At 42.1% G+C, this 25,946-nt stretch overlaps 1 protein-coding gene across 6 annotated transcripts in view; it reads left to right on the top strand.

Annotated features, from left to right (window-relative positions):
* LOC117409584 (arf-GAP with GTPase, ANK repeat and PH domain-containing protein 1-like) overlaps positions 1-25,946 on the top strand; it is a 183,656-nt gene that overhangs the window by 80,774 nt on the left and 76,936 nt on the right. For 3 of the 6 annotated variants that reach the window (XM_059032516.1, XM_059032519.1, XM_059032520.1), the window contains exons 2-6: positions 12,610-12,668; positions 14,930-15,017; positions 17,357-17,371; positions 22,494-22,579; positions 23,682-23,823. In XM_059032516.1, coding sequence (XP_058888499.1) covers positions 12,610-12,668; positions 14,930-15,017; positions 17,357-17,371; positions 22,494-22,579; positions 23,682-23,823 — 390 coding nt within the window. The remainder of the gene's footprint in view (positions 1-12,609; positions 12,669-14,929; positions 15,018-17,356; positions 17,372-22,493; positions 22,580-23,681; positions 23,824-25,946) is intronic. The other 3 variants (XM_059032522.1, XM_059032518.1, XM_059032521.1) reach the window with 1 other exon arrangement.

Here is a 25,946-nt window from a genome sequence, read left to right as displayed (position 1 = left end):
TGTCTGAAAACATCAGTCTGTCTGGCTGTAAGGAAACTAATGTATAAGCTTCTAGTCAGTGTAAGCTTAAAGTGGGGGGTAGTACTAATGTATACTTTGTTACACTGTTTTAGGTGAGGTACAATAAATGTATTGCAACCCATTTCGTTATTTCTGAGATCAAAACTACTTCGCGTTGTTAACTTTTAATTAGTAAGGGTATAGTAGTTACAAAAGGGCTGGGTATTTTTGGAGTCCGCGGCACTGTGCTGTAATTATCCAGGGAGCTTGTGTATTATTTCGATGCTGTAATCATGCAAGTTTGAGCAGATCGATCTGCCTCACTCCGGCCCAGCCTCTTATTGTTTGTATTAATCTGTAGTGAGTCCAGCACCCAGGAAAGACTCCCTTTCTGGAGCGTGGAATCGTCTGTGTAACCACAGAGCGTGGCATTGCTGTAACTGCAGTCCCACACATACAGTACACATTGCACTGCTAACATTCAAACGTGTGTGGGGCTATTACTAAGCATGGCTGAGGGTTATTTATTTAGTTATTTTTGGGGGGGTGCGTATTGTCTTCAGTTCAGATCAGTACTTGTACTGCAGTGCACTGCACTGTACTGTACTGTAGCTGACCTCTGTTAGGTATTTGAGCTTCACTCCAGTACAGTAAATTACAACCCAATCTGGGGACAGTTTCAGTCTGAAGTACACTGCACTGCACACAAAACCGACCTTATTTATCAGTCCGCATTATACATCCTGCTGTAAAATCATCTCAGCAACCAAGTGAGCACAAACACAGAATATTGCTGTACATTGCAAAGCAATTTCCAGAGCCCCTGCCCCCCTGCACTCTGCACTCTGCACTCCATGCCATTTGCCATGCTCTCTCCTGGTGAAGCATCGTGTTCTGGGCTGGGCTGTGTCGCTGCGAAATCAATAAGTCATTTTGATACATGGGTGCTGCATACTGTGACCCTGCTGCATCACTCATAGAGCTGGCCCCCAGCTGCTATAAACCCCTTATTAATCTGTATTCAAGAAACTCAAACTGGCATGCTGATGTATATAAGAGAGGTTTATAATATCCTAATACAGTAAGCAGCACTGGTCCGCAACAGGAGAAAGCAACTTTTTTTTAATGTTATTTGTTTTGTAAGAGGGACTTGCTTTTCCTTAATTTCACACTTCTCACCTGAAGAATCCTTGAAGAGGCATGCGCTTCAGACCAGTGGCTGTCGTCTCTCTGTGAGCGGTGGAAATCAGAAAAGAACAGCACAGCTCACTTCAACAGGGTGCCTGCGCGTTGCTGTAGGGCCACTTTGAGAGACAGCAAGCTGCATTTTATTGACATCTTTGGAAAGTAGACAGTTTTAGGTCGTAAGCCGATGTCCTGTTATATTAGGATTGAGGATGAGAAGCTATTGATGTGATGTGACATTGCTTGATATATATGTATACAGTAGTGTAACATATTTTGCCTTACAGTACAGTATCAGTATCTGGCTGCTCTGACTGGTCGAACATCACTTTTTGCTCAATTGAAGTGCTGCACTGTAGTTCTGCAGTTTATATGTTGTGGGTGTGAGTGACCACTTACATTATGTACCACGTTTGCAGTTTCCCATGTATTTACCACCTGTTTGTGATTTACCATGCTTGCCTACAGCGTACTTGTACTCTTCTTCATTACTCCTTGCCATGATAAACCACAGTCAGTTTTAAGGGTAAACACATCAAGAGCAAGGCTACAGCAGCACAGGAGAGCCTGTTAAGAGGAGTGGGTTGCCTCTGGGTGTAGCAGCGCACTTGAATTTAAAGGCTCTTTGTGATGCAGGTTGTGTGAATGAGCTGCAGTGATTTTGGCAGCTGACTGATCGCAAGCCAGGGCCTGTGGAGCACTGCCTATATCTCAGTGCTGCTCTTGTGGGTTTCCAGAAGACTGGAGTCTGGTCATAGAGGACCAGCCCTATTTAATTATATAGCCAGTGTTTTTACAAAGCCATGCTTGCACATTCAGTCTAAATGTGTGGAATTGTTGTGTCAGTTTTATACAAGTCACATCTACTGTATGTTATGCTCTTTTTTTCAATTTCAATTTTGATTTGTGTGTTACATTTTTTTAGGCAGTGTCTGCCTACAGTACCCTTTCCTGGACCAATAGCATCCCCTTTAAGATTGGCCAGGGTGTCCTCAGCTCACCGCGCACCAGCGACCCCTGTGGTCTGGCCGGGCACCTGTGGACTTGCCTGTAAGCTGCCCAGAGCTGTGTTGTCCTCTGACGCTGTAGCTCTGGGATGGCTGCATGTGGGCCTGCAGTGTGTAAAAGAAGCGGTCGTCTGACGGTACACACTTCGGAGGACAGCATGTGTTCGTCTTCGCCGTTCCCGAGTCAGCGCGTGGGTGTTAGCGGTGAGCTGAGCCTAAAAATAATTGGGTATTCTAAAGTGGGGAGAAAATGATAAAAACAGTTGGCGACTACTAAATTTCAAATAAATAAATAATACAAAAAAAAAACATAACAACTAGACACAAATGCATTCATAATGAATTATCCTTAACACATTGCAGAAGTTTCTGGGAATAGAAATATGACAAGTTTGCGGTTCTGGTTTAGTAAATAGCAGCAGTGTTTGGGGGGCGTTTTGGATTTCTTGAGCGCTCAGATGTTATCATTGTATAGATTGGCAGTGGATGGGGGAGAAGAGATGGAGTACAACTGAAGCAAGAATGAAGAAGATTCACTGCCGAGATAAAACAAGCAGCATTTCTAAAGAGAAAAGAAATACTCCAGTCACTGCTCTGGAGTGACTGGAATCGAAAGCCTCAATGCTTTTGGAATTGCAGTGCTCCCTCTTGATTTCACCATCGGACATAAAAAACATGAAATACTAAAAACAGTGAATTATTGAAGGGCCTTTGTACAGTAAAATATAGTATTTTTATTACAGATAAGAGTATTAAAAGTGAATCAACCAAATGAGAGAATCCTGTTGTAGTAAAAGAGTAATCAGGGGAGTGCTGTTCAGCTTTACACACGACTGTATCCATTCCTGTCTGAACAGTCTCGGCTGTGGCAAAAGGTCAGCTGCAGTACACGGCAAATATGTTATCCCCTAAACCAAAGTTTAATAAAGATTCTCTTTGCTTTGCAGTGACAAGCCAAACCATAACCTTTTCCCATACCAAGCTAAATTCTAATGTTTTAAATAGGTGCAGCCTATGGCAAATGTAATTTATACTTTGAGCATTTTGTGCCATATGTTTCTGAATTGGTGTGACTTGCATATTGTAAGATCCATATGAGTTTGGTATTGGAGTCCCAGCAAGCGTGCACATTAAATCAGTGATGTTTAGAGCTGTGGGAAGCAGTCAGTGTGAGCTTCTGTACGCAAGGATTATCAGTGGGGTTTTAATTGGAGATTGTTGTGAAGGGGGAAATCCAGCATTGAATGTGTGTGGAATATTGCAGCATTCCTTTCCTGATCCTCTGGAAAACATTGTTGCAGCTGTGCTGTAACTCCCGGAATGTGTTGGAAAAGGTTATTTTAAAATGAGAAACTGGATTGATTTTAAATCTAAGAGGATTAGCATGCGTTGCAAGGATTGATTTAACTTGTGCACAGGTGGGATCCAAAGCCTGCAAGCTGACTTTAGTGCATTATTTAGGTACAGTTGTGTGAATCGGTTACTAGTCCAGTTGACACACCTTTTCAATTGTTCAGCACTGCCTTCATCGGTGTAATATGGTTTACTGTAGCTGAAACGTTTGTACTTTTTAAAAGCCGCATGTCCTACTTCTCATTCCCCTGTGCACAGCATTTCCTTTACTAATCACACAGACAAAGCAATTTAAATGCAGACATGCAGTGCAGGGAGCAAGCCATTTCTTGCTACTCCGGCGGCAGTATTTGGACCTGCAGTAATAAAACTTGCTAATTTGAGCATCAATGGGAAGCTTTTGTCCTGATTGAATGGTAACGGCCCCAACTTGTTAAGTGCTCTCTGCCCATTGATACTCAAAGTGTTTACAAGAAACTGTGCCTCAGAAAGGACACACACACACACACACACCCACACCATCCTCAGCAGGAAGGCAGTTAGGGAAAGGCTTAAGCAACCAATACTGCAGCGCTCCTCAGACACAGGTTGGCATCTACTTGAATTGGGGGGGGGGGGGGATTAAATGCAGTTTTTAATTTAAAAAAAAAAAAAACTACTATGGTGGCCCAGTAGCAGTGTTGATAAATCCAGTAAGAGCTACTAGAAAACCATAGATTCTTAAAGAATGGGTTAGCAGTCATTTTAAAGTCTACAGTATGATGAAATCTCCATTGTGTACTGATTAGTAAAGGTGCAGCAGTTATACATGTCATTTCTGTTAACATTACAACTAGAAGGGTGAACATCCTTCCACAATAGTAGGAAACACTATTATCGACCCCTGATTCTGAATAGATTTGCTCGTGATTGCATTGGCGAGAATGGCAGTAGTGAGCTGAATGCTGTTTGGGGGATGATTGTGATGAACCAGAGTCTGGGAGCACAAGGATGAAACTCTTTAGAAGCAGTGAAAGTTTCAGGTTTTCAAGAGTAGCTGCTGCTATCGTTCAAAGTGTAGATTGTTTGCATTAGCTACTATAGAGCCACGGAAACACCTAGCTTTAGTGTGCCATTCACACTCCATGAGAGATTGCCCCGCCACCCACCGCAAGATTGATAGTCATTAGGATGATGGCAGTGTTAGCTGAAGTGAGGGTGGCTTGATTGGTGTTAATGCCTTGCCTTGCCCTCCACCCTCGCTGTCTGTATTTTGTCCAGTGCCCCCCACACCTGGAGCTGCAGTTGTGCGGTTCTGAGTGGAGAGCAACACCTCTGGCTCAATCACTCTCCGCAGTGGCCAGAGAGATGGATGTTGTGTAAAGTGCTTGGGTGTTACAGTAATAGTTTAAAGTTTAAAAGTTTTTTAAGCTGCTTGGTTTGACATTTTCCTTAAAGGTTTTCCATTGTCAAAAACCTGCATGTCAAATCTAGACATTAGCCTGAAGTGATACAGTGGTACAGTGTACACTGTAAGCAAGGGTTTATTATTGAAGTGTAAACTACTGTAACTACAAGTACTGTACTGCAGGTTTCCCTGTGTGTCAGTGTAGAGGTCCAGTAATCTCCCTGTAGAGGGTTGTGAAGTTACAAGTGCAGTAGAATTAGTATGGGGAAGGCAGATGGCTAGAGAAACATGTATGCTATTTCTCTGTAGACTTATTGTCCAGTACTGTTACTGTAGCAATGCCTGTCGCCCTTCTGCATTCTAAACTGGGAATTTTGGTTCAAGCTAATAGCAGCCCCCCCTCTGTATGGAACACTGGCAAACCAACTGCATTCATGATATTTATTTAAATAAGATTATCTGACCCTTGCATAGATGGCTTCTCTAGAATACTCACACTGTCATCCTTGATTAATGTTACTGGATCTTGAGCTCTGTCTATGACTTGATGAAGATTAATACGTGACATCACTTTAGTTCCTTTCCCTGGCTGATCCTGCACAGCTTGAGGTTACTTATTCAATGAGGTCACTTTACTCAATCCATTTTGTATAGTATACCCCACCCCCACTCCTGTGCTGTCCGGTATATCTTCTTTTTTCAGTTTGATTAAAGAAATCCTGCACAAGATCTCAAAAACAGTCATTACAGTTCAGGGTAACCCCGTGGTTAAGCAAGCCCAGACAGTCTCCCTGGTACTGTAACACAGATCAAGCCCAGGCAGTCTCCCTGGTACTGTAACACAGAGCAAGCCCAGGCAGTCTCTCTGGTACTGTAACACAGAGCAAGCCCAGACAGTCTCCCTGGTACTGTAACACAGAGCAAGCCCAGGCAGTCTCCCTGGTATTTTAACACAAAGCAAGCCCAGGCAGTCTCCCTGGTACTGTAACACAGAGCAAGCCCAGGCAGTCTCTCTGGTACTGCAACACAGAGCAAGCCCAGGCAGTCTCCCTGGTACTGTAACACAGAGCAAGCCCAGGCAGTCTCCCTGGTACTGTAAGACAGAGCAAGCCCAGGCAGTCTCTCTGGTACTGTAACACAGAGCAAGCCCAGGCAGTCTCCCTGGTACTGTAACACAAAGCAAGCCCAGACAGTCTCTCTGGTACTGTAAGACAGAGCAAGCCCAGGCAGTCTCCCTGGTACTGTAACACAGAGCAAGCCCAGACAGTCTCTCTGGTACTGTAAGACAGAGCAAGCCCAGGCAGTCTCCCTGGTACTGTAACACAGAGCAAGCCCAGGCAGTCTCCCTGGTACTGTAAGACAGAGCAAGCCCAGGCAGTCTCCCTGGTACTGTATTGTACTGTAACTATAGTAGGTGGCAAGAAGCCTCTCCATGCTGCAGACGGGTAATAATAGTAATGAAAAAGACAAGCTGAAATCATGCAGTCTGGGCTGGAGCCAGTGGCATTCCAGAGGGGCTGGAGCTCTGTAGCTAGTGGGAGCTATTTTTAGCACGTTTCAGGGGAAAAGAGGAGGTGGTTAGAAACAAAGGAAAGCAAACCGCACAGAAAGTGAATGTGCGATTGATTTACTGCAGTCTGCAGTGTGTGTGTGGGTGTGTGTGTAAAGCAGCACAAGGGAAATGCTGTAACACTGCCATGGCTAGAGGAGAGTGCGCTGTGCTGGTGGTAAGTCTCCACCCCCACGCAGTCAGTCCCTGTCATCTCTCAAAGCCTTTCCTGTCATGCATATTCTGTACATACTGAGATGTAGAGCCCTGAATGCAGGTGCGTGATTGGAGGTTCTAAGCATGAAAATGGTTTCTCTTCCAAAGTTTAGTTGACAGAACTTTTCTTTTGAACCGCAGAGGTGACTCTCCCTTTGTTTTAAGGGTGTTACACTACAGTAGTTTACTGTCACTGTCCAGCACTGAATACAAGCCTACAGTGAACTGCAAGGTGGAGCTACTGTACAGTACAGTAATGTCCATTCAATTGTTCTAGGCTATGCACTGTCCCGATATCGCTATTCATTTTTCTGTCTATTTTTTATCAGTGTCAATAAAGCATAGAAGGAGAGATTATTATTATTATTATTATTATTATTATTATTATTATTATTGCAAACATATAAAATATAAAGAGCTGTTATTGCTCTGATTTTTAAACAGGCTTCTCTCTAAGGGGGAAAGAAGTAAGAGTCAAATTGCAGGTTCTGTAACTGTCGACTATAGCAATTAAGAAAAAATGCATTGTTTCGTTATTTAAGAGCACAGAAACACTCGGTACCACTAAGGAGTGACTACATTTCACTTCTCGTCCACCTTTTGCTTTGATTCAGCTGCTGTGAATGGCAGTGCAGTGTTCTGTAAAGCAGTTCTGCATACAGCTGCTGTGAAGTGCAGTGTACTGTGGAGCAGTTCTGCATGCAGCTGATATGAAGGGCAGTGCAGTGTACTGTGAAGCAGTTCTGCATGCAGCTGATATGAAGGGCAGTGCAGTGTACTGTGGAGCAGTTCTGCATGCAGCTGATATGAAGGGCAGTGCAGTGTACTGTGAAGCAGTTCTGCATGCAGCTGATATGAAGGGCAGTGCAGTGTACTGTGAAGCAGTTCTGCATGCAGCTGATATGAAGGGCAGTGCAGTGTACTGTGGAGCAGTTCTGCATGCAGCTGATATGAAGGGCAGTGCATTGTACTGTGAAGCAGTTCTGCATGCAGCTGATATGAAGGGCAGTGCAGTGTACTGTGAAGCAGTTCTGCATGCAGCTGATATGAAGGGCAGTGCAGTGTACTGTGGAGCAGTTCTGCATGCAGCTGATATGAAGGGCAGTGCAGTGTACTGTGAAGCAGTTCTGCATGCAGCTGATATGAAGGGCAGTGCAGTGTACTGTGGAGCAGTTCTGCATGCAGCTGATATGAAGGGCAGTGCAGTGTAATGTGAAGCAGTTCTGCATGCAGCTGATATGAAGGGCAGTGCAGTGTACTGTGAAGCAGTTCTGCATGCAGCTGATATGAAGGGCAGTGCAGTGTACTGTGAAGCAGTTCTGCATACAGCTGCTGGTACAGTAACCAATCTGGTTAATCGTATCGGATTGTGTGGTACATGGCTCTGTGACCTACAGTACAGTAATCCATGAGCATTTTATATAAAGTGTGATTCCTGTATTGTTCTTACTGTAATTCTAATAAAAGTTTCTTCTTCGAATATATGATTGATGCAGTAGATTTTCCTACACAAAAAAACTGCTGTTTTACAATCAGCAGTTTTCTTAATCCCATCTACTTGGGAGCCGCTGCTCATGTTCCAGCTTCCTGCTGGAGCCTGCAGTCTTTAAGATCACTTTTCTCTGGAAACTGGCAGCGTGCGATTTAACAATCTGCTTTTCATTTTATTTCTATTTTCTATTTATTTAGGTCACATGCAGAACTAATTTTTAATTTGCATCTCTGCCTTAAAAATATATTAAACAGATGAAATAGTCATGGGACTGTCAGCCTACTCCTATGAAGTGATCAAATCAGTGGGATTTCTGTAGCAGAGTGGCTACCTGTAGTTCTACTAGCCACTGAGTTGCTTTGTGGGTCATGCAAACCTTTTACAGTATCCACCCACCACAGTAATAATAGGTAGCCTAAATGTGGACTTTTTAAGCATAAAGCTTTTCATACTACTGTACTAGAGCTCTCTGACGTCTTATTAATACACTGTACACTTCCACTAAGTATCTGAAAAGTGTTAATAAATGATTTATACATTACACCTCGGTTGTTGGTTTTGTGACTCCCCTGTACAAGAAGTAATCTAGCAGTAGTGTCACTGACGACACTGGATCTTAATTGGACAGTAAAGATAAATAATAAATAAGTAAAACAAAAAAAGAAAAGCAGGAAGAAAGGGTAGATTTGATTTCTTTTTCATGGGACCACACCCTGTAACTTGTCAGTTACAGTAGTACACATAGAACATGCGGAAAAGTCAGGTTTCTATGGAAACAGTTGTTGAAAGTCTTAAAAGGCCATACTGTACAGTACAGTACTTAAGATTAATGGATGGCGAGTCACCTGTAGTGTATCTAAATGTACGATACATCAAGATGTGCACCCGAAGCACACTGGAAAGACTCCTGCTGGGCAGCTTAATGACTGGGCTTGTGAGCTGTATGCAGCTCCTGGAGAAGATTCACAAGCTGCAGTGGTCAGCTCTGTAGTTTATTTCAGTGAAGATTCACAAGCCACAGTGGTCTGGTCTCGGCCATTGCTCTCAGTGGAATAACCCTGGCAGGGGAAGTGAAGTGTAATTAGTAATTCATATATAAAAAAATGAGTGCTGGGACAAATATCTAAATAGTCAAACAAATATTTTTTGACATATATTCGGATACAAAAATCTGATGTTCGTATTTGGGGAACAAATAAAACAATGTTTAACTTGAAATGCTATTTAGCATCCTTGTTTTTGTAGTTCATTCACTGGGGTAAAGTAAGTCCTACACAACGTATTCTTTACTCCTGGGAAACTGTTCTACTTCGACGTGTTACTGTAACGTCTTGCTGTAAAATAAAAGCACACATGGGCCACGCCCCCCTGCCCATGCTGCTATTCTGTCTCTGCCTGCGTTCTGAGCAATATAATGGCTTTTATTACTTTTTGAAAATGAACGAATATCCGAATTTAAATTGAATATCCGATCATGAAAATCTTATGTTCTTCCCAGCATATAGATAGATAGACAGATAGATAGATAATGTATGCAATAAGGCCTGGCTGGGCATATGTCGAATATATGGATGCCCTAATGGACCATATTGCATTTATAATCCAGGTAAAATAATGGATTTGAAGAAAAAAAAAGAAAAAGCATAAATCATTTTTAATGCAAAAAATTATTAGTGTTTTTATTAAATAGCCTTAAGCCAAATAAAGTAGTCCCATGTATAACTTTGAACTACACACTAAGTTAAGATGAGTACATTAATTCAATTAAAACAGAAAATAAAGTAAATCATTTTTTTGATAGTGTGCACATTGCCATTGAAAAAATACACCAGGGGGCAGAGTTGAGACGACACTGAGTTATTTTTTTTCTTCCTATCAGTGCAGACACACTGAACAGAACAGACATGAGGAATAAAAATAAATTCAACGACATCTCAGATTTCAGTCATTTCTTCAAGATCTGTGTCAGAGAGGGGTGGATAACGTGCACAAGTGTCTTTTTGTGTTGTTCTTTAGTGTTTACAAAACGCTTAAAATACATTTTTTGAAGTGACAAAGTCGGGGTGAGTGAGCATAAAGACAGCTTTTTTTTTTTTTTTTTTTGATTTTGTTATTGGTTTCTGTTTTGCTATCTTCCAGTTCATTTAATTGTTCTTCATCCAAATCGGCATGGAACAGGCTAACCCTGGAGTGCCACATCAGAGTATGCTTTGTATACTTCAGTTGCTTTTAGTTTGTGCTGCTAACAACTCTGCTCACAGGAGCTCCATTCTGAATGTCCCCACCCCTTATCTCTACAATGGCAAGTGAATCCTGCTGGGGTTTGTTTGCCAACACGGTTGATCGGTTGGGTTGTATGGCAGCAGTAAAATCTGCTGCAGTATTAGATGATTAAAATAGACCACAAACGTTTTGCAGTTTTCAGACTAGGTCCTTCTCACCAATGTACAGTACAGTTCCTGCAATGTTAAATATTTAGCGTTTAGAGAGACCATTTATCTACTTTAGTCAATTAGGCTAAACCCCCGTACAGTATATGACAGTTTAACAGAAGCCCTGGAACATGCAGCTCCAGGGCCTGAAGGAGAGTACTGGCGCTGAGGGGCTGGTGTGTGCTGCTAAATAATTTACAAGATACTTTAAAGTCCTCTGATACAGCCCCAGGCTTTGAGATGTGATTTGTTATCAAATGAAATGACATGATGTGGGTCAAGTTAAAAACGGTGGCTGGAGAGTTGTTTAGGAAAGTACTTTCTGTATAGTTGCCATGGTACTCGTATCTCATGGACTCACTCAGTTCAGTATCTGAGCTCCCTGAGCATGACTGGGATGTGTGGGGTTTAGATGTAATACTAAGTGCTGCTTCCTCTTACAGTGTTAGTGCTGTCGGTTCTGTGCTCTTTATAAAATACTGTTTCTCTTCCAGGATTTGTTATAGAGAAAACTATTTGACCTGAAGATTGCAGGATTATGGGGTTTAATATCAGAGGATCGTCTTTAACTTCGGTTGTCTTGGCAACCAGCAATGAATGGATGTCAATTTTCCCTCCAACAGAGCCCTCCGGTACAGCTGAGAGGAACAGATGGCATGACATGAAATATTAAATATGAATTCTGTTGGAAAAAGAAATAAATAAATAAAATCTGTTTAAGCGTTGGGTACTGTAAATTGACCTAAATGATGGTTCTAAAAATCTGGAAGATTGGTTTAATTCCTTCCAAAAAATGTAATTCCCCTTTCTCATGGAACAATACTGTCTGACTCAAGTTGTACCGTAGCAGTCTTTAAGTGGGGTTGTTTGTGATTTCTTCCAGCAGGTTTAGCCCTTGGCTCGCTGAGTAATGTACAGGACTGGCAGCATCCCACACGCAACACACGTTGCTGGAGGTGTTGGGAGGTGCTGAGCAGGACAATACATCCAGGCCATCTTCTACTTTCCTGCAGTACACACACACTCAGGACCTGGGTTCAATTGCGGTCGTTCTTTGGCACGAGTGGAACAGCTTATTTCAATCGCACAGCTTGCGGACGAGACTCAAAGAAACCTGACTCGTGTTTACCTACATGCACAGAATATAGCACGATGACTGCTTGCTCCTACACTCTTACAGTGTTGTGGAAGGCTGCCTTTCCCATGTCAGGCAATAATTGGGTTGCTAGCCACGCTTGGGTGGAGAAGCTGAATCTCATTGCCAGTGAAGGGTGAGACAGTGTTGCAGGTTGCTGGTGCAGTGTCAAAACTAATAAGAGCTGAGGCTTTCCTTGCCTGCTTTGTTCCCAGAGTGTGCTCTCTCTCTCTCTCTCTCTCTCCTCTCTCTCCCTCCCTCCCTCCCTCCCTCCCTCTCTCCTGCTTCACTGCCCTGCCTATAGGCTGCGAGTGTGCACATTGTGTGTGCATTTCCTTTTTTCATTATTTGCAGTGCTTAACTGTGAGTCCCAAGATGCAGAATGCATTAATCTTTTGAGCTGCAGCAGTACCCTCCGAGTGTCACATTTCTAAACCATTTTATTTGTATTGTCTTGTGGAAATCTGTTCCGTTTTGTGTGAACTCAGATCCCAGTATAATCTCTTCCTGGTCAATGCTTGTGATGTGCTCAAACTAAAAAAAAGGGTTACATTGATTTGAAGAGTGGAGCAGGGTTGGAGTCCATTCCTTTTTATTCAATTGCAATTGTTTTTTAAAATCAATTCCCAATTCCAGTACCAATTCCTGTTCCCTTTTAATCAACTCCAAGTCATTTTATGACACAGGCTTTATAGAGCAAACAAATATACAACTTGTAATTGGAATTGGAATTGAAAAAAAAAGGGATTGACCCCAATCCTGGAATGGAGCGGTTGCAAAATGCAGCCACCATGTGGTCCAAGCCCATTAGAATCTACAGTAACACAGTTTCTCTCTTTTTTGTGTTTTCCAGATGCCTTTGTAAACAGCCAGGAGTGGACCCTCAGCCGCTCAGTCCCGGAGCTCAAAGTGGTAAATGTCTCTCCTCTACCTTCAATATTGAGTTAAACCCTAGCAATGAGATACTGCATTTCAGTGGATCTGTCTGTGTATAAATCCAGTCTCGTCAAGTCAGGAGACACACACTTGAGCGCTATTCTAATTCTCTAAACTGTCCTAAGTCTTACACCACTTAGTCATCCGAGTTGCTCTTTGTTAGACTTTCTCCGGCGTCCTTTTTGTAACGCTGTCAACGAAATTGAGCACAGTCCGTTATGCAGCCTCATCTAAACCTCCTTTGATTTGTCCTCTACACTTTTGGACGTGTAGCCAAGCAGAAGGGACCATACACATGAGAGCTCAAACTACTGATTTAGTTACCCTCCTGTTCGCTTTTCAAATATGACATGACTTTGTATAATAGTAAGAGTTTGCTTTTCAGCCCAAGCCCCTGCTGATAGGACACAGCATGGCCACAGTGACACAGTTACAGCACAGGGCTGCTTGTCCTCCCTGACCTCTCATCTTGTAATATATACAAGGCAGTGACAGTGGACAGCTGGACAATGAATCACTTCACTGTCTCTTCCCTGTCAGTGTTTCTCTTGTCCAGTGAATATGTTTGCAATTTAGAGCCTGGCTGTGCGATGCAGTTGTGTAAGGGCTGCATGTCATATGTTTGGATCAGGGAGCTGGTAACAGTCATTTCTTCCTTGTATAATATTGGAAAATGCTGTAGTACTTTTGATATTTTAAGCCATTTCTTTGCACAGTTGTTGCTATTTTTGCTGTTCCAGCTCCAGAAAAACCACATGATTATTTACAAGGCAGTGTGTTAAAGGCACTGACTTCAATGGACTGACCTAATTCTCCCCCAAATCTGTATTTTTATTGGGAACTAGTGCGTGGTTTCCATCTGAATCAAGAATGTTGTGTTTTCAAATCATCGGATGGTTTAGTGTGCTTTTGTGATATTGGGCAGTGTTAGGTGTCCACTAGCAGTGCATAACACGTGTGAAGAGCAGCCTGGATAACGTGTGGATCCTCTGTGTTTGCTGGCCATTGCTCTCGGATCCTATCACTTTCCCTGCTGCAGTGCGCTGTCAGTGCCCGGTGTGATGGAGTATGAGGTCAGCTCTGGTGCTTCTCTCAGGGAGTGAGACGGCAACTCTGATCTCCCCAGTTGTGACAATGACCTCTCTGTCACTCAGCTGACACACGGTCTGTCAAGTGCTCCTCACAGCTGACTCTCACAGAACCATCTGCAATTCTGAAGAGCTGCAACTGAGCAAAATTGCCATAGTGCTGCCATTGACCCTAGAAATGTGGCTTGTTCATTTGACTTGCGGGCACACTGAGAGTCGCTGTACTGCAGAGCTTCGTCCACTGCAGTCCTGAGAGATCTCCCGCAGAGTGAAGGACAGACCAACGCTTCGGCTGGGACTTTGCCTGCTTGACTTGGTTTCTTAGAGTACACAGTAGTTCTTCATCAGAATGCTTGAAGATTTGAATGAGAAACATACAGCCATTGTATAGCAGGCCAAGCCATTTCAGATGAGGTTAATTTGTTGCACCTGCTTCCTCCGGGATACTGTATAAACTCTGGTGTGACTGATTAAGCTCTTAGTAAAGCCGCTTTGCATTCCTTCAGTAGCTGTACTGTATAATAAAGTCAGAGGGAGTCCAGCTTGTTTCAGGTGGCTGTCTTTATTATTATGCAGATCTTCAGAGGTCATTGGTGAAAAACAAACTCAAAAACAATGATTCAGAAAATTGGACATGCATTAGATTATGGTTTTGAATTGGAGGTGGTTGACAGGGTTCAGGGTAATTATTTCAAATATGTTATAAAACTATGGTAGCTATTTAAATTGCAAGGCATGCATAGCCATACAACTTACATTGTAATAAGTCAGTAAATAGCGGCGGCTGTTGCACACTAACTACATTGTAATTACATATAGTAGCAATGGCCTTGTGAATAACCTGTTCTTACCTGGTGTGATTATTCCGCAGTAGGTACCATGCAGGAGCATGAACCTTTGATAGTTACCCAGTTATTACAGTGTTACTGCATGGTTACATTCGTCACATAATCTAAAGTGCTACTGAAATGACTGGGTCAAAGTTGGTGGCGGTTGTGTATAGTAATATGTTCCTTTGACTGGAGTGGATCTTGTTTATGTACAGTATGAATTCAATCAGATTTGAAAGCAGCTCTGTACACTGGCCTCTGTCTGGGGTTACCATGCTGCCAGGCTGTAATGTTGCCTGTTCTGTTGTTGTTGTTTCAGGGCATTGTGGGTAATTTAGCCAGCGGTAAGTCCGCCCTGGTGCACCGGTACCTGACAGGGACATACGTTCAGGAGGAGTCTCCAGAAGGTAAGAAATGCTGCAGCTTCACAGTATCTCACTGCTGTGCTTGCATCCCGCAGTGAGCAGCTGCAGTGCTAAGAGACATGCTGAAAAAATGTCATATTTCTTCAATACCTGAAGACCTGTACAGTACACATCGGTCTAGAGAGAAGTTAAGAACCAGTCTACCCTAAATTCTCACCAAACAGAAAGCCTAATTGCTGTGCAGCTGGTCTTTCAAAGACACTTTCTTTCCAAGCCATGAAACAAAAACTAGCAGATTGAATATTAATAATTAAAGAAAGAAAAAAAAGAAAAAAGCTGGAAAATAATTGCTGCCAGTCGGTGCACATATGCAGAGCCCTGCAGCCACGCTTGCACTTCAGAGGCATGTGTTCAGTGTATTACTTTTTAAACATTAATTGATAGAGCTGTCCTAACGGACATGTGCACTTCCCTCTTCGCTACAATCTGTGCTGAAAGAGGAACGTGATGCGCAGCAGGAGGTGGTGATAACAACCATACATTTCAGGTTATGCTCCGGGTTTTGCCATCACTACCTTGGAATACATAACATAATATGAGAGTGCACATTTACAACAAGTATTTGTTTGTTTTAAAGCGATTCCTTTACTGTAAAATGCAGCTCAACTCAACTGTTTTATTTTCTCCCTCTGAGAATGCCTGCCTGTGTGAGTGGTGCATTAATGTTACTGTATCCTGATTAATAGAATTCCACTCCTTCCTTGGTTCTGAGACTCTTTCATCAGGTCTGAGACTCCTTGTTTATTTTAACTCTCATTTGTATTAACTGCTACACCTCTTAAACTACCCCATTCATTCCCCTTGCTTGGGCTATTAAACTTTCACGTCCTGAACAATTTCCTTTGCAAACCAAGGTGGTCATTTTATAATCTTTTTCTTCTCTGCAATATTGTCAAGTAAAGCACTGCAAAGGAGTAAGAGTGATGCCTTTTATTAGCTGTTAGGAAGGCTGTGTACACAGGCTGCAGGGCTCTAAAGGTCCCTTCATCCAGCAGGAGTATGTCTTGAGGATATTTCTAATATCAGACAAAGCCAAATTATTAATATAAAAAGTCAGCACTTTAATATAGTCAGTTTTTATTCTTATTATTTTTTCACCCTTGACCCTTGAATGTGCGCACGTTTTTAAAGAGGTTCTATCTTCTTTCCAAACAGAGCACATTGATATGTTTATGCATTTTTATTTTGACCTCTGTGATGGTAACTAATATAACATATAAATATATACATATAAATAAATAATTAATACATAACACAGAGCAAACTTTACACTATTGAGCTGTGTGTGTGTGTGTGTGTGTGTTTGTTTGTGTGTCTGTATGTGTGTGCCTATGCCTGTCTGTGTCTGATTTGCTGTGTGTGTGCGTCTCTCTCTCTGTATGTGTGTCTGTCTATGTCTGTCTTTCTCTGTGTGTGTGTGTGTGTGTCTGTTTGTATGTGTGTGTGTGTGTCCCTATACCTGTCTGTCTGTTTTGCTCTCTCTCTCTCTCTCTCTCTCTCTCTCTCTCTCTCTCTCTCTCTCTCTCTCTCTCTCTTTTTCTCTCTCTTTCTCTGTGTGTGTGTGTGTGTGTGCCTATGCCTGTCTGTGTGGGTGTGGGCTGTCCTTACAATATGAAGCCATACTGAGGAAATGATCTCCGGTGGGGAACTTTCTGTTTCCTTAAAGCTGGCAAGGCAGGCGAGGTGTCAGTGTTAGTGCTTCCCGTTTTGTTTGTCTCAATGTTCCCTGGATGTTATTGTCTTCAGTTCCGCCCCCACACGCGATCACAGTGGCTCCTGCTGATGTGATGTGCTGGCTGCATGACTGGGATAAAGAGCTTTTGAGGACACTATTGAGACCAAGCATCTGCTTCGGTGTGAAGTTTGCACTATTTATAATAAAGAAAAAAAATAGTTTGTTACAAAACAAAAAAAGAACAACTCAGGGATGCGTATTAAAAGGCTCCTAAGTTGTTTTTTACTAGTTGTGTTACATTTGTGTTTTAAATAGTGTTTTTACAGCACTTCACATTACAGCTCATGTGACAGTCTTGCACTGTGGAAAGTGTTTTGTTAAGAGTAAACGTATTCCAAAGAAGCGTATTGCATGACTTTTAATATTGACACTCTAAATGAAACCCTGCGCATTGTTTGTTCAAAACAGTGTGTATATACTGAGCGATTTCTACAGCAGTGATTCTTTCTTCATTTGTGTTTTTCGGATGATTGCACTAAACTTCCTCTGAGAACTGGGCTGTGGATTCTGCATGTGAATGATCCCGATCTTTGATTTCGCTTTTTTATTCCCTCTCTTTTTTTCTTACTGGCTATCCCTTTTACAGCAGACATCGATGCAGGTAACTATGCTCTTGCTCTGTCTCTGTCTCCATGACAACGGCCTTTCCTCATCTTCGGTCCATAGAGCCCATACACCATGTCCTGAACCCCTGTAATGTTGGCGTTGCATTTGAGCTGGGTTCTGAATTAAAGCCACTTACCCAACCATGTCCGAGCAGAAGCTTTCATGAGAGCTTAGCCCTAGAGATCCCTTTACGGTAACTGGATGTGCATTCTACTGTAAAGTATCATCTCTGTAACCTCTTCATCCCGAAACATTAGACAGAAATGGCTGTCCAGAATGCATATAAAAACAAGTCTGCGATACCCCATTGAATGACAGTTTGATCTCAAAGGTAAGTGGGCTTTATATTGTCATGGTGGGTGAATTTGGTTGTGGTAATGCCTCTAATTCTGAGCCCGGTCTACCATAATGTCTCATTGCCATTGTGAGTCTGTCCAGTAGTTTCTAGCAGGTTCTTTGCATTTTAGAAACCTACTTGGTATCAAAGCGAAAGAACCAGAGCAAAATTCTATTAGCTAAAGCGTTAAAGATAATTGCTATAATACAATCATGGCACATTCATTTAATTAACAAATAACCTGGATTATGAGATAGCTTGGTGTGAAGGTAACCATGCTCTAATCTAATGTTCTTCTGTCTGTATTTGTTTCTTTACCATGTATAATCCATGAAACACCAACAGTTTGTATTATTCATTTTAAAGCAGCTACATTTTTGTTTAAGGAACTGCAAAATGTTTTGGTATTTAGACTTTTACTGTGGGTATGTATGTATTTGTTTGTTTATTAATCATTCCCAGCCTTGGGGTTGGAAACCAGCCCACATAGCAACAAGTTTCCATAGCAATGTGTTAGAATCTGCAATAAGTACAGTTCATTTATTTTTATTATTATTATTTGTTTATTTAGCAGACGCCTTTATCCAAGGCGACTTTACAGAGACTAGGGTGTGTGAACTATGCATCAGCTGCAGAGTCACTTACAACTCCGTCTCACCCGAAAGACGGAGCACAAAGAGGTTAAGTGACTTGCTCAGGGTCACACAATGAGTCAGTGGCTGAGGTGGGATTTGAACCAGGGGACCTTCTGGTTACAAGCCCTTTTCTTTAACCACTGGACCACACAGCCTCCATACCACTGGACCACACAGCCTCCGTCATCCTTTATACATTGGAAGGGAGTAATTAAAAATGGTGATTATTGTGAAACTTGAGGGAATTGTGTCAGATTTTAATTAGGCCGGACTGGAGTTAGCTGAAACTGCTGCCAGCAGTTAAACATTTATAGCCTGTTCAGGAAGACAAGTCTGACTAACCTTGAAGCTGGGGAAGACTCTTGTGGAAATCACTGTGTTTTGAGATAAAGGGCTGTATAATGAACCATGCTTTAGTAAGTTACATTTCGACACAGTACTTTGTGTGGCTTGTAGCTATCGTATGGTTTGTGTCTTGAGTCTAAAGAACACAGTGCCACTCTGTGGCCCTGCATTTTAAGATGGCCAGTGCAGTACAGTGATGGTCTCTTGAGCAGACACAGGAACAAACTGAGAAGTTAGACTGAAAGGAATTGCCCTGGCAGAAAGAAATTATTTTTGGTTATTAACAGTTTCGTTCCAGTCTTAGACCTATGTGCTGAAAAATCAAAAAACTAAATGAAGTCTCTAGGCCTTCAGTAGTAAACTATGCATTGACTAATTATCATATTCCAGTGGAGATTTTAAATATGCACACTAAATTATAATGGGGGAAAAAAGAAAAACATGTATTTGTTTAGTGATCCATTCTACAGTTTTAAGCCCATCTCTGGATTGTTGTACCATACCACGTAGTACAGTTATTCTATCACTTTGTTGCTGGCTGACTTAAGTGCATCATGCTGAACCAGTCTCGCCACTGGTTTCACAAAGAGAAGTCAGATTCCGACATGTGACCGTCAGTCTTGCACGCTTTCCCAGTGAAAAACCTGGGATGACATCACGACAGGAACATTACTATAAATACACAAGTGTATATGCAGAAGTGCTGTACCAGCAAAGCAGCTTCCTAACATTATCCTATAAAACAGCAGAAGACCCTGTAATTGTCAAACCTCGCTGTCATTCTGAAACAAAGCCACGCCACCGCTTGTGCAGCATTTAAAAACACTAAGCGTCTTCTTTTCAATCCGTGCAAAGGCAGATCAGTTCTTAGGAGAGAAGTAAAACATTTTCTAATTGTTTAAAATAAGCAAATAATTTAGTTGCAGGAAAAAACTGTTCAATTATTGTTTCATGTATTTTTCATTTGTTTTTGCTAGTGCTATGTACATTTTGTAATACTCTGCTGACCTGGCACTGCATCCTGTGATTCTTTGTAATCCAGGAAGTACTCAAATGCAGCTGGCAACTAGGATTCTACAGGCACTGATACAGTGAAAAAAATACAATTGAATATTAGAGCAACAGAACTGAGGAACAGAAATAAAAGAAAGATACGATATAAATGTTAAGACTGTTGCTATCCACCTCTAACAACATTCAGCTTCAATCTTAAGTGCCTCTCGTTCATTTGACGTTTAAGTGTTTGATTTGATTGCTGGAGCCTAACTTACATATTTTATTGCAACATAATTTCCCTTTCTCTCGTGACGCCTGCCAACCACAAAACCAAAACACATTTTTCACTGTGCAGATTCAGCCAGTGCTTGAATGGCTTTGCATTGCGCCCTGCCAGAGTCCCTTTCTGGTGAGTGCGTTTGACAACAACGGTTTGCTCAGCCCAAGAAAGTGGAAATGTTTAGAGTAGGATCCACATGTTCCGCTGCGTCATGGCTTGATTTGTTGTAAGTGACATGGGAACAGAATCAACACAGAACTAAGGAAACACAGGAGGAGATCCATACTGTACAGCTCTGCGTTCCTTTTAATTGAACGGCTCCAGGTTTGAGTCAGAGATGTGCGCCGAGAGGATATTAACAAGAACCGCGTAGTCTACTTTACAAAGTGGTACCGTATATATAAAAACATAACCCCCCTTGGGCAATGATTCGCCGTCTCTTCTTCTTTCTATTCCCCTCCAAGGCTGTGTGGTCCAGTGGTTAACGAAAAGGGCTTGTAACCAGGAGGTCCCTGGTTCAAATCCCACCTCAGCCACTGACTCATTGTGTGACCCTGAGCAAGTCACTTAACATTGTGCTCCGGCTTTCGGGTGAGACGTAGTTGTAAGTGACTCTGCAGCTGATGCATAGTTCACACACCCTAATCTCTGTAAGTTGCCTTGGATAAAGGCGTCTGCTAAATAAACAAATAATAATAATATACCCTTTCACCTTCTTTTCTGGCTGTTGTCGTCAGGAATCAATCAGCATCAATCAAACTTTTCTTATTTATTTATTTTTAAACATCTTAATTTCCTTGGTTTTAGGCATAAAGGCAGAAATTGAGCTGTTTTCACTTATACTGTTTTGTGTGTCTTCATACTGTCGAAAAAAGAAATGACTGTAGTTACAGAGCAGTGAATTTGTGATTGAACACAGCGCCTCCTATGGGCCGTAATGGAAGTCATAGCACTCTTCATCACAATTGCTGGTTAGTCAGAGAAAAGCGTGGCATCCTAGTGCCTAAAATGAGTTCTGGAGATTTCATTTAAACTTGATCAGTTGAGGCTCATGAGAAATAAACGAACCTTCAGTTTTTAGTTATGAGACCTTCACATCTGCCCAGGAGCATTAAGTAAAAGATTTGAAGACTTCTTGCCCCAACTTTGGTGTGTAGGTTCTGCAGGACAGATCGTCTTTCAATCTCCTGCTATCCTTTCGAGCTGATATCCGCTTTACCCATCAGGAGAACACACACAGGCATTTCTCACGAAGAATCCTGTCTGGCTATGATTGTTTTAAGTCATCTGCTTCTCCAAGATACTGAAATCCGTCACGCAGAGGAAGAGTGGACACAGATTGAGAGAAGGCTGTGGATCCCTGAACCGGGGCAGCTCATGGAATTACGTCTCGTATTACAGGTCCCAGGTTCCAGGCGCAGTGTTGAGCAAGTTAAAAAGTTCAGTCTCCGAATATTCCTGGTAACTGTACGAAGAAAAAAGAAAAACTGGGCTTGCCTTGAAGCTAATAGTTAATATGCTTGTGAATGAATGAAGTCATCTCTTAGTTTCACTGTACAGCGCTGTTTCCTGAGGCCCCATATTTAGGTGCAGTTCACCTACAACTACAATAAGCCAGTCTAAACCGTGGCACGTGATGTTCATGTTGTAAACACTGATTAACACACATATATCATAATAAAAACAAGAGAAGGAACAATAGGAGTTGAGAATGTGCCAATGCAGTGATAGCTGAAATAATAACCTGAAAAACAATCAACAGAAGTATTTTATTTTTATTCTTAAAGCAGTGATTGCTGGAGTGTGTTCTTTGGCGCAGTTAGATAAGCCACCACCCCTTCGTAGCTTGAGTATAGGTTACCCTCGCAGTGTTTCTGTTTGACTGTCGCTACTCAAAGTAATGTTCGTCCCATTAGTACCTGTTGTCTGAAGGGCTCCTTCTCGTACACCTTCCCCTGTTTTCATGAGTACCTGTCCTCCCCCTGGTACAGTAGATCCCCCTTCATGTTCCCTTTCCTGTAGTGTAACATTTCTGTTGTACTGTAGTGATGACATAGTGTATACATACTCACTTTAACCCTGTGCACACCAGGGCCTCTCGCACAGGAGGCTGTGGTGTGTTTGTTCACACGCTCTTATGGAATCCGCATCGACTGCCACAAAACCAGGAGAACCTTTTCAACATGATTTTGAATATCTACACAAGAGACTTTCTCAGGGACAGTAGCATCGCAATGGACATAGAAATGATCATAATTACACTTTGAAATTCTTCTAGTCATTAAGGCTTCATTTAGAAAGGGGGAATCACAAACTATGAGGCAGATTTATAAACCTTCCAAAGCTTTATGCCTCTTTCTAAATAAATACATTCTCCATTTTTTTAATATATATTATTAAAGAATAGTTGGCAGATTGTGTTGAATTCTGTCCCCTGATGGTCCCTCTTGTGGCAGTCTCTCGTATTGCATCAGAGACCCGGCAGTCTCTGCCCCCTCTCAGTGTGTGCTGCTCTCTGTGACAGGTGGCCGCTTCAAGAAGGAGATTGTGGTGGATGGTCAGAGCTACCTGCTGCTCATCAGAGATGAAGGGGGCCCCCCGGAGACACAGGTGGGTACTGCACATGTGCAAGTGGCTACGTTTGTACAACCAGACCAATAATAATGTGCCTTATTATAACTACAGCTATATAGCGTAGCTCACTTTAGTATTTCTTTTGTTCATTCTTTCTTTTTCTGTGGAAAATGAGCCGGGAGTTTTGTTTGTTTGTTTGTTTGTTTATTTATTTATTTATTTATTTGGAAAGTGAGCATTTAGAGAACTGCCTGGGCAATTATGAGGAGGCATACACTCCGCAGTGTTCTCAATAACTGTTAAACAGTGAACATGTTATTGAAGAGTTCAGAAAAATGACCTTCAGAAACAAGGAATGGATATTCATGAGGGATCAGCTTGTAAGCCGTTCCATTTAGGGATCATTGTTAGTCTGTAACTGGAAGTGTACCTGGCAGCTCTCTTTGGCGCTTACACGCAGAGTAATTCGACTGAAGACACAGATCCTCAGTAATGTGTTTCCTGAGCTGTCAAATTGAATACACTTAGAGGGCATGGTTTAAATTAAAGAGGATTACTTTTAATTACTTTCAGAAATGGAAGTCATAGGCAAAGATTACAAGATTTTATTAAAATAATTATAATCCAATTACTCATTAGTTTGGGACAAATTACGTTTGTGATTTGATATCTATACTGAAGATCAGTTTATAAATGCATGATTTATTATTATTATTATTATTATTATTAGTAGTAGTTGTTGTTGTTGTTGTTGTTGTTGTTGTTGTTGTTGTTGTTGTAGTAGTATTATAATTCTCATCATCCACCACTAGTGATGGATGTCCTCAGTGGCAGAGATATATTATTTTGCATGTACCCCACTTAAGAGACGTGATTGTCCATTTGTGATATTTCTTTTGTTGTAGCTGTCTTCCCAATACCTTTATTGATAAGACATCTGTAAACTAATGGTTCTGAACTATCCAGGTTGTGCCAGATCAGCAAAGGGGATGCTGTTTTGAAAAGGGTTCTGGGGTTCTCTGAAGTGGCAGTCAGCAGACCCAGGGGAGCCCCCTTCACAGGTACTTCATCTCGCTGTCCCGGGGACCCTGTGTTCTGGATTATCACAATTCTTCTTATTTTTCTTGTCCTCCATCAGTTTGCCTTGTGGGTGGATGCTGTCATCTTTGTCTTCAGCCTGGAGGATGAGATCAGCTTCCAGACGGTTTATCACTACTACAGCCGGATGGCCAACTATCGCAACACTGCCGACATCCCCATGGTGCTGGTTGGAACCCAGGGTAAGATTTCCAGTGGCCGTTCGATCAAGATAGCCAGGGCTTTCAAAAACATTTTCTTAAAAAGGTACAGTAAAATGTTCAAAGGTCATTTTTGCTAGATTTCTAGACTTCATTTTCAATTGGGTGAAAGTACACACTGAATCCACTTCCTTGCTGCACAGCAGGTATTAGGACCTCACGTGCTGTGCCACACATTCACAGGCAACGTCAGGTGAATGCAATGTGAGGTGGCAGGAGTTCAATTGAAAACCTGTATAAGGCACATGCGAGAATGCAATTGTGCTGGGCACTAATGAAAAGTGAGAACATGATTTTTGTTTGCTTATTACCTTTTACCCCTTAACCTCCACTATAATTGACACGGTTGTCTGTGCAGTCCACAATAAATAAAACATGGAAAACCTCCTCCATCTACTACCATCACACATTTTGGACACATCAGTTATAAATTGCATAGTGTAATGTGCATAATGTATTTTCTTCATTTCTATTGGAAGTAATGGAAAATCAGTTCTATCTATACTGCTATGCAGGTAATGGCAATTTCAGAGGTAGTGAAGATGATGAAGAATGAAGGGTTAATGCAGAAATGTTCATTTTGCTTGCTGTTTTCCTGATCCAGTATTCAAGGGTAACACAGACTGTTTTCAAAGCAATTGGTTACACATAGGAAACACATTACAAATGCAAACTGAATGTTTAATATTGCAGGAGTTGTGTGCCAGGGACCTGGAATTATCATAAACGTCCTGTGTATCTCAGCACACACTCCTGGATTATAGGAATAAGCATACTTTGATTTCCAGGCTACATGATCAGGGGAAAACAAGTGTTGGTGGGTTATTGTGCTGGTAATGTGTGTTGTTGGGAGGGATGCAACTCGGTCAGGTCAGGGGAATGTGTGTTGGTGGGGATGCAGCTCGGGGGAATGTGAGCACTGAGCGTGTTCTGCAGCGGGGCCTCTCCCAGCTCCTCGACAGCTCCCACAGTGGGGTAGCAGGTCCGAGGGGTCTGGACTGCACTAAACGGTTTGAAATACCAATGCACCCTCAATGACGTAGACTGTCCTAATAATCTTTTTTTGTGACACAGCAAAAAAAAAAAAAAAAAAAAAAATTACTGACCACCGAACAGGTAGCTAACAAGAAGAGCTTCATTCTGTACTTGCTGGCTGGAGAGGTTGGCTACATAAAAGCATGATGCCATATACTGTAGCAAGGGGTAGAATTCGACTATATTGAGGCTTTAGAAAATATGAAATTGGTCAATTATACTCCAAATGGAAAGTTGATCTTCTCTGATGGTACCGATAGCTTATACAGTTCTTTACACACTCCACCATTGAGGTCTGCACCTCATAGTGGTGCGTACCCCCCTCTTGTGGTAACAAGTATTTATTACACGCAGGTTACGATGTACAGTATGAAGCCTGATTCGCATGGGACTCACTACAAACACCTATAGTGACTTCCTCAGAGTGCTGCTGAAGCAGAGGATATCTGTTAAATCACCATACATGGACTTTTCTTTCACCAGGAGTTTGATTGTGAAATGATGAAGGGCACTTCTGATGAAACTGTGCAAGCTCTTATTTATACCCCAGATTTGTGTGAGCAGTTAAACTCCCTAATAAACCTGCGAGAGGGGAGCGTTGTGGACAAGGCTGGTCAGTGGCAGGAAGTAGACTCAGAAAGCTGCAGTTTAAGGGCGGATGCGCACTTTTATTAACAAAACAGCAACAACAACGTATTTAAAGAAACACAAATGAAGACTGTGCCAAAGCTGTGCTGTCACAGTGCACAGGGAGAGAGCACGACCTGCGGCTCTCAGCCGTTCCCTAAACTAACCCTCCAACAAAGGCTCTGCTGTTTATAGCAGGTGGCTGGGCGTGATTGACCATCAATTATCAATCAAGACCCAGCCGTATTCCGAACATGGATTTGGCAGGAATGGAATTAACCCCACCCCTGCCAACAGTGTCAAGCTGGGTTTGTGCAGCAAACAAACAAACCGTATTCACATGAGGGCCTCAGCCTGCCACAAACCCGTATAGACTAATAGGTTCATCTCAAGAAGAGATAGCAGCAATGTCTCCCATACCTACATTTAAAAAGCAATACTTA

Source organism: Acipenser ruthenus, chromosome 10 (assembly GCF_902713425.1).
Source record: "Acipenser ruthenus chromosome 10, fAciRut3.2 maternal haplotype, whole genome shotgun sequence".
Taxonomy (NCBI): Eukaryota; Metazoa; Chordata; class Actinopteri; order Acipenseriformes; family Acipenseridae; genus Acipenser; species Acipenser ruthenus.
This window is presented reverse-complemented; position numbering and strand designations above follow the sequence as displayed.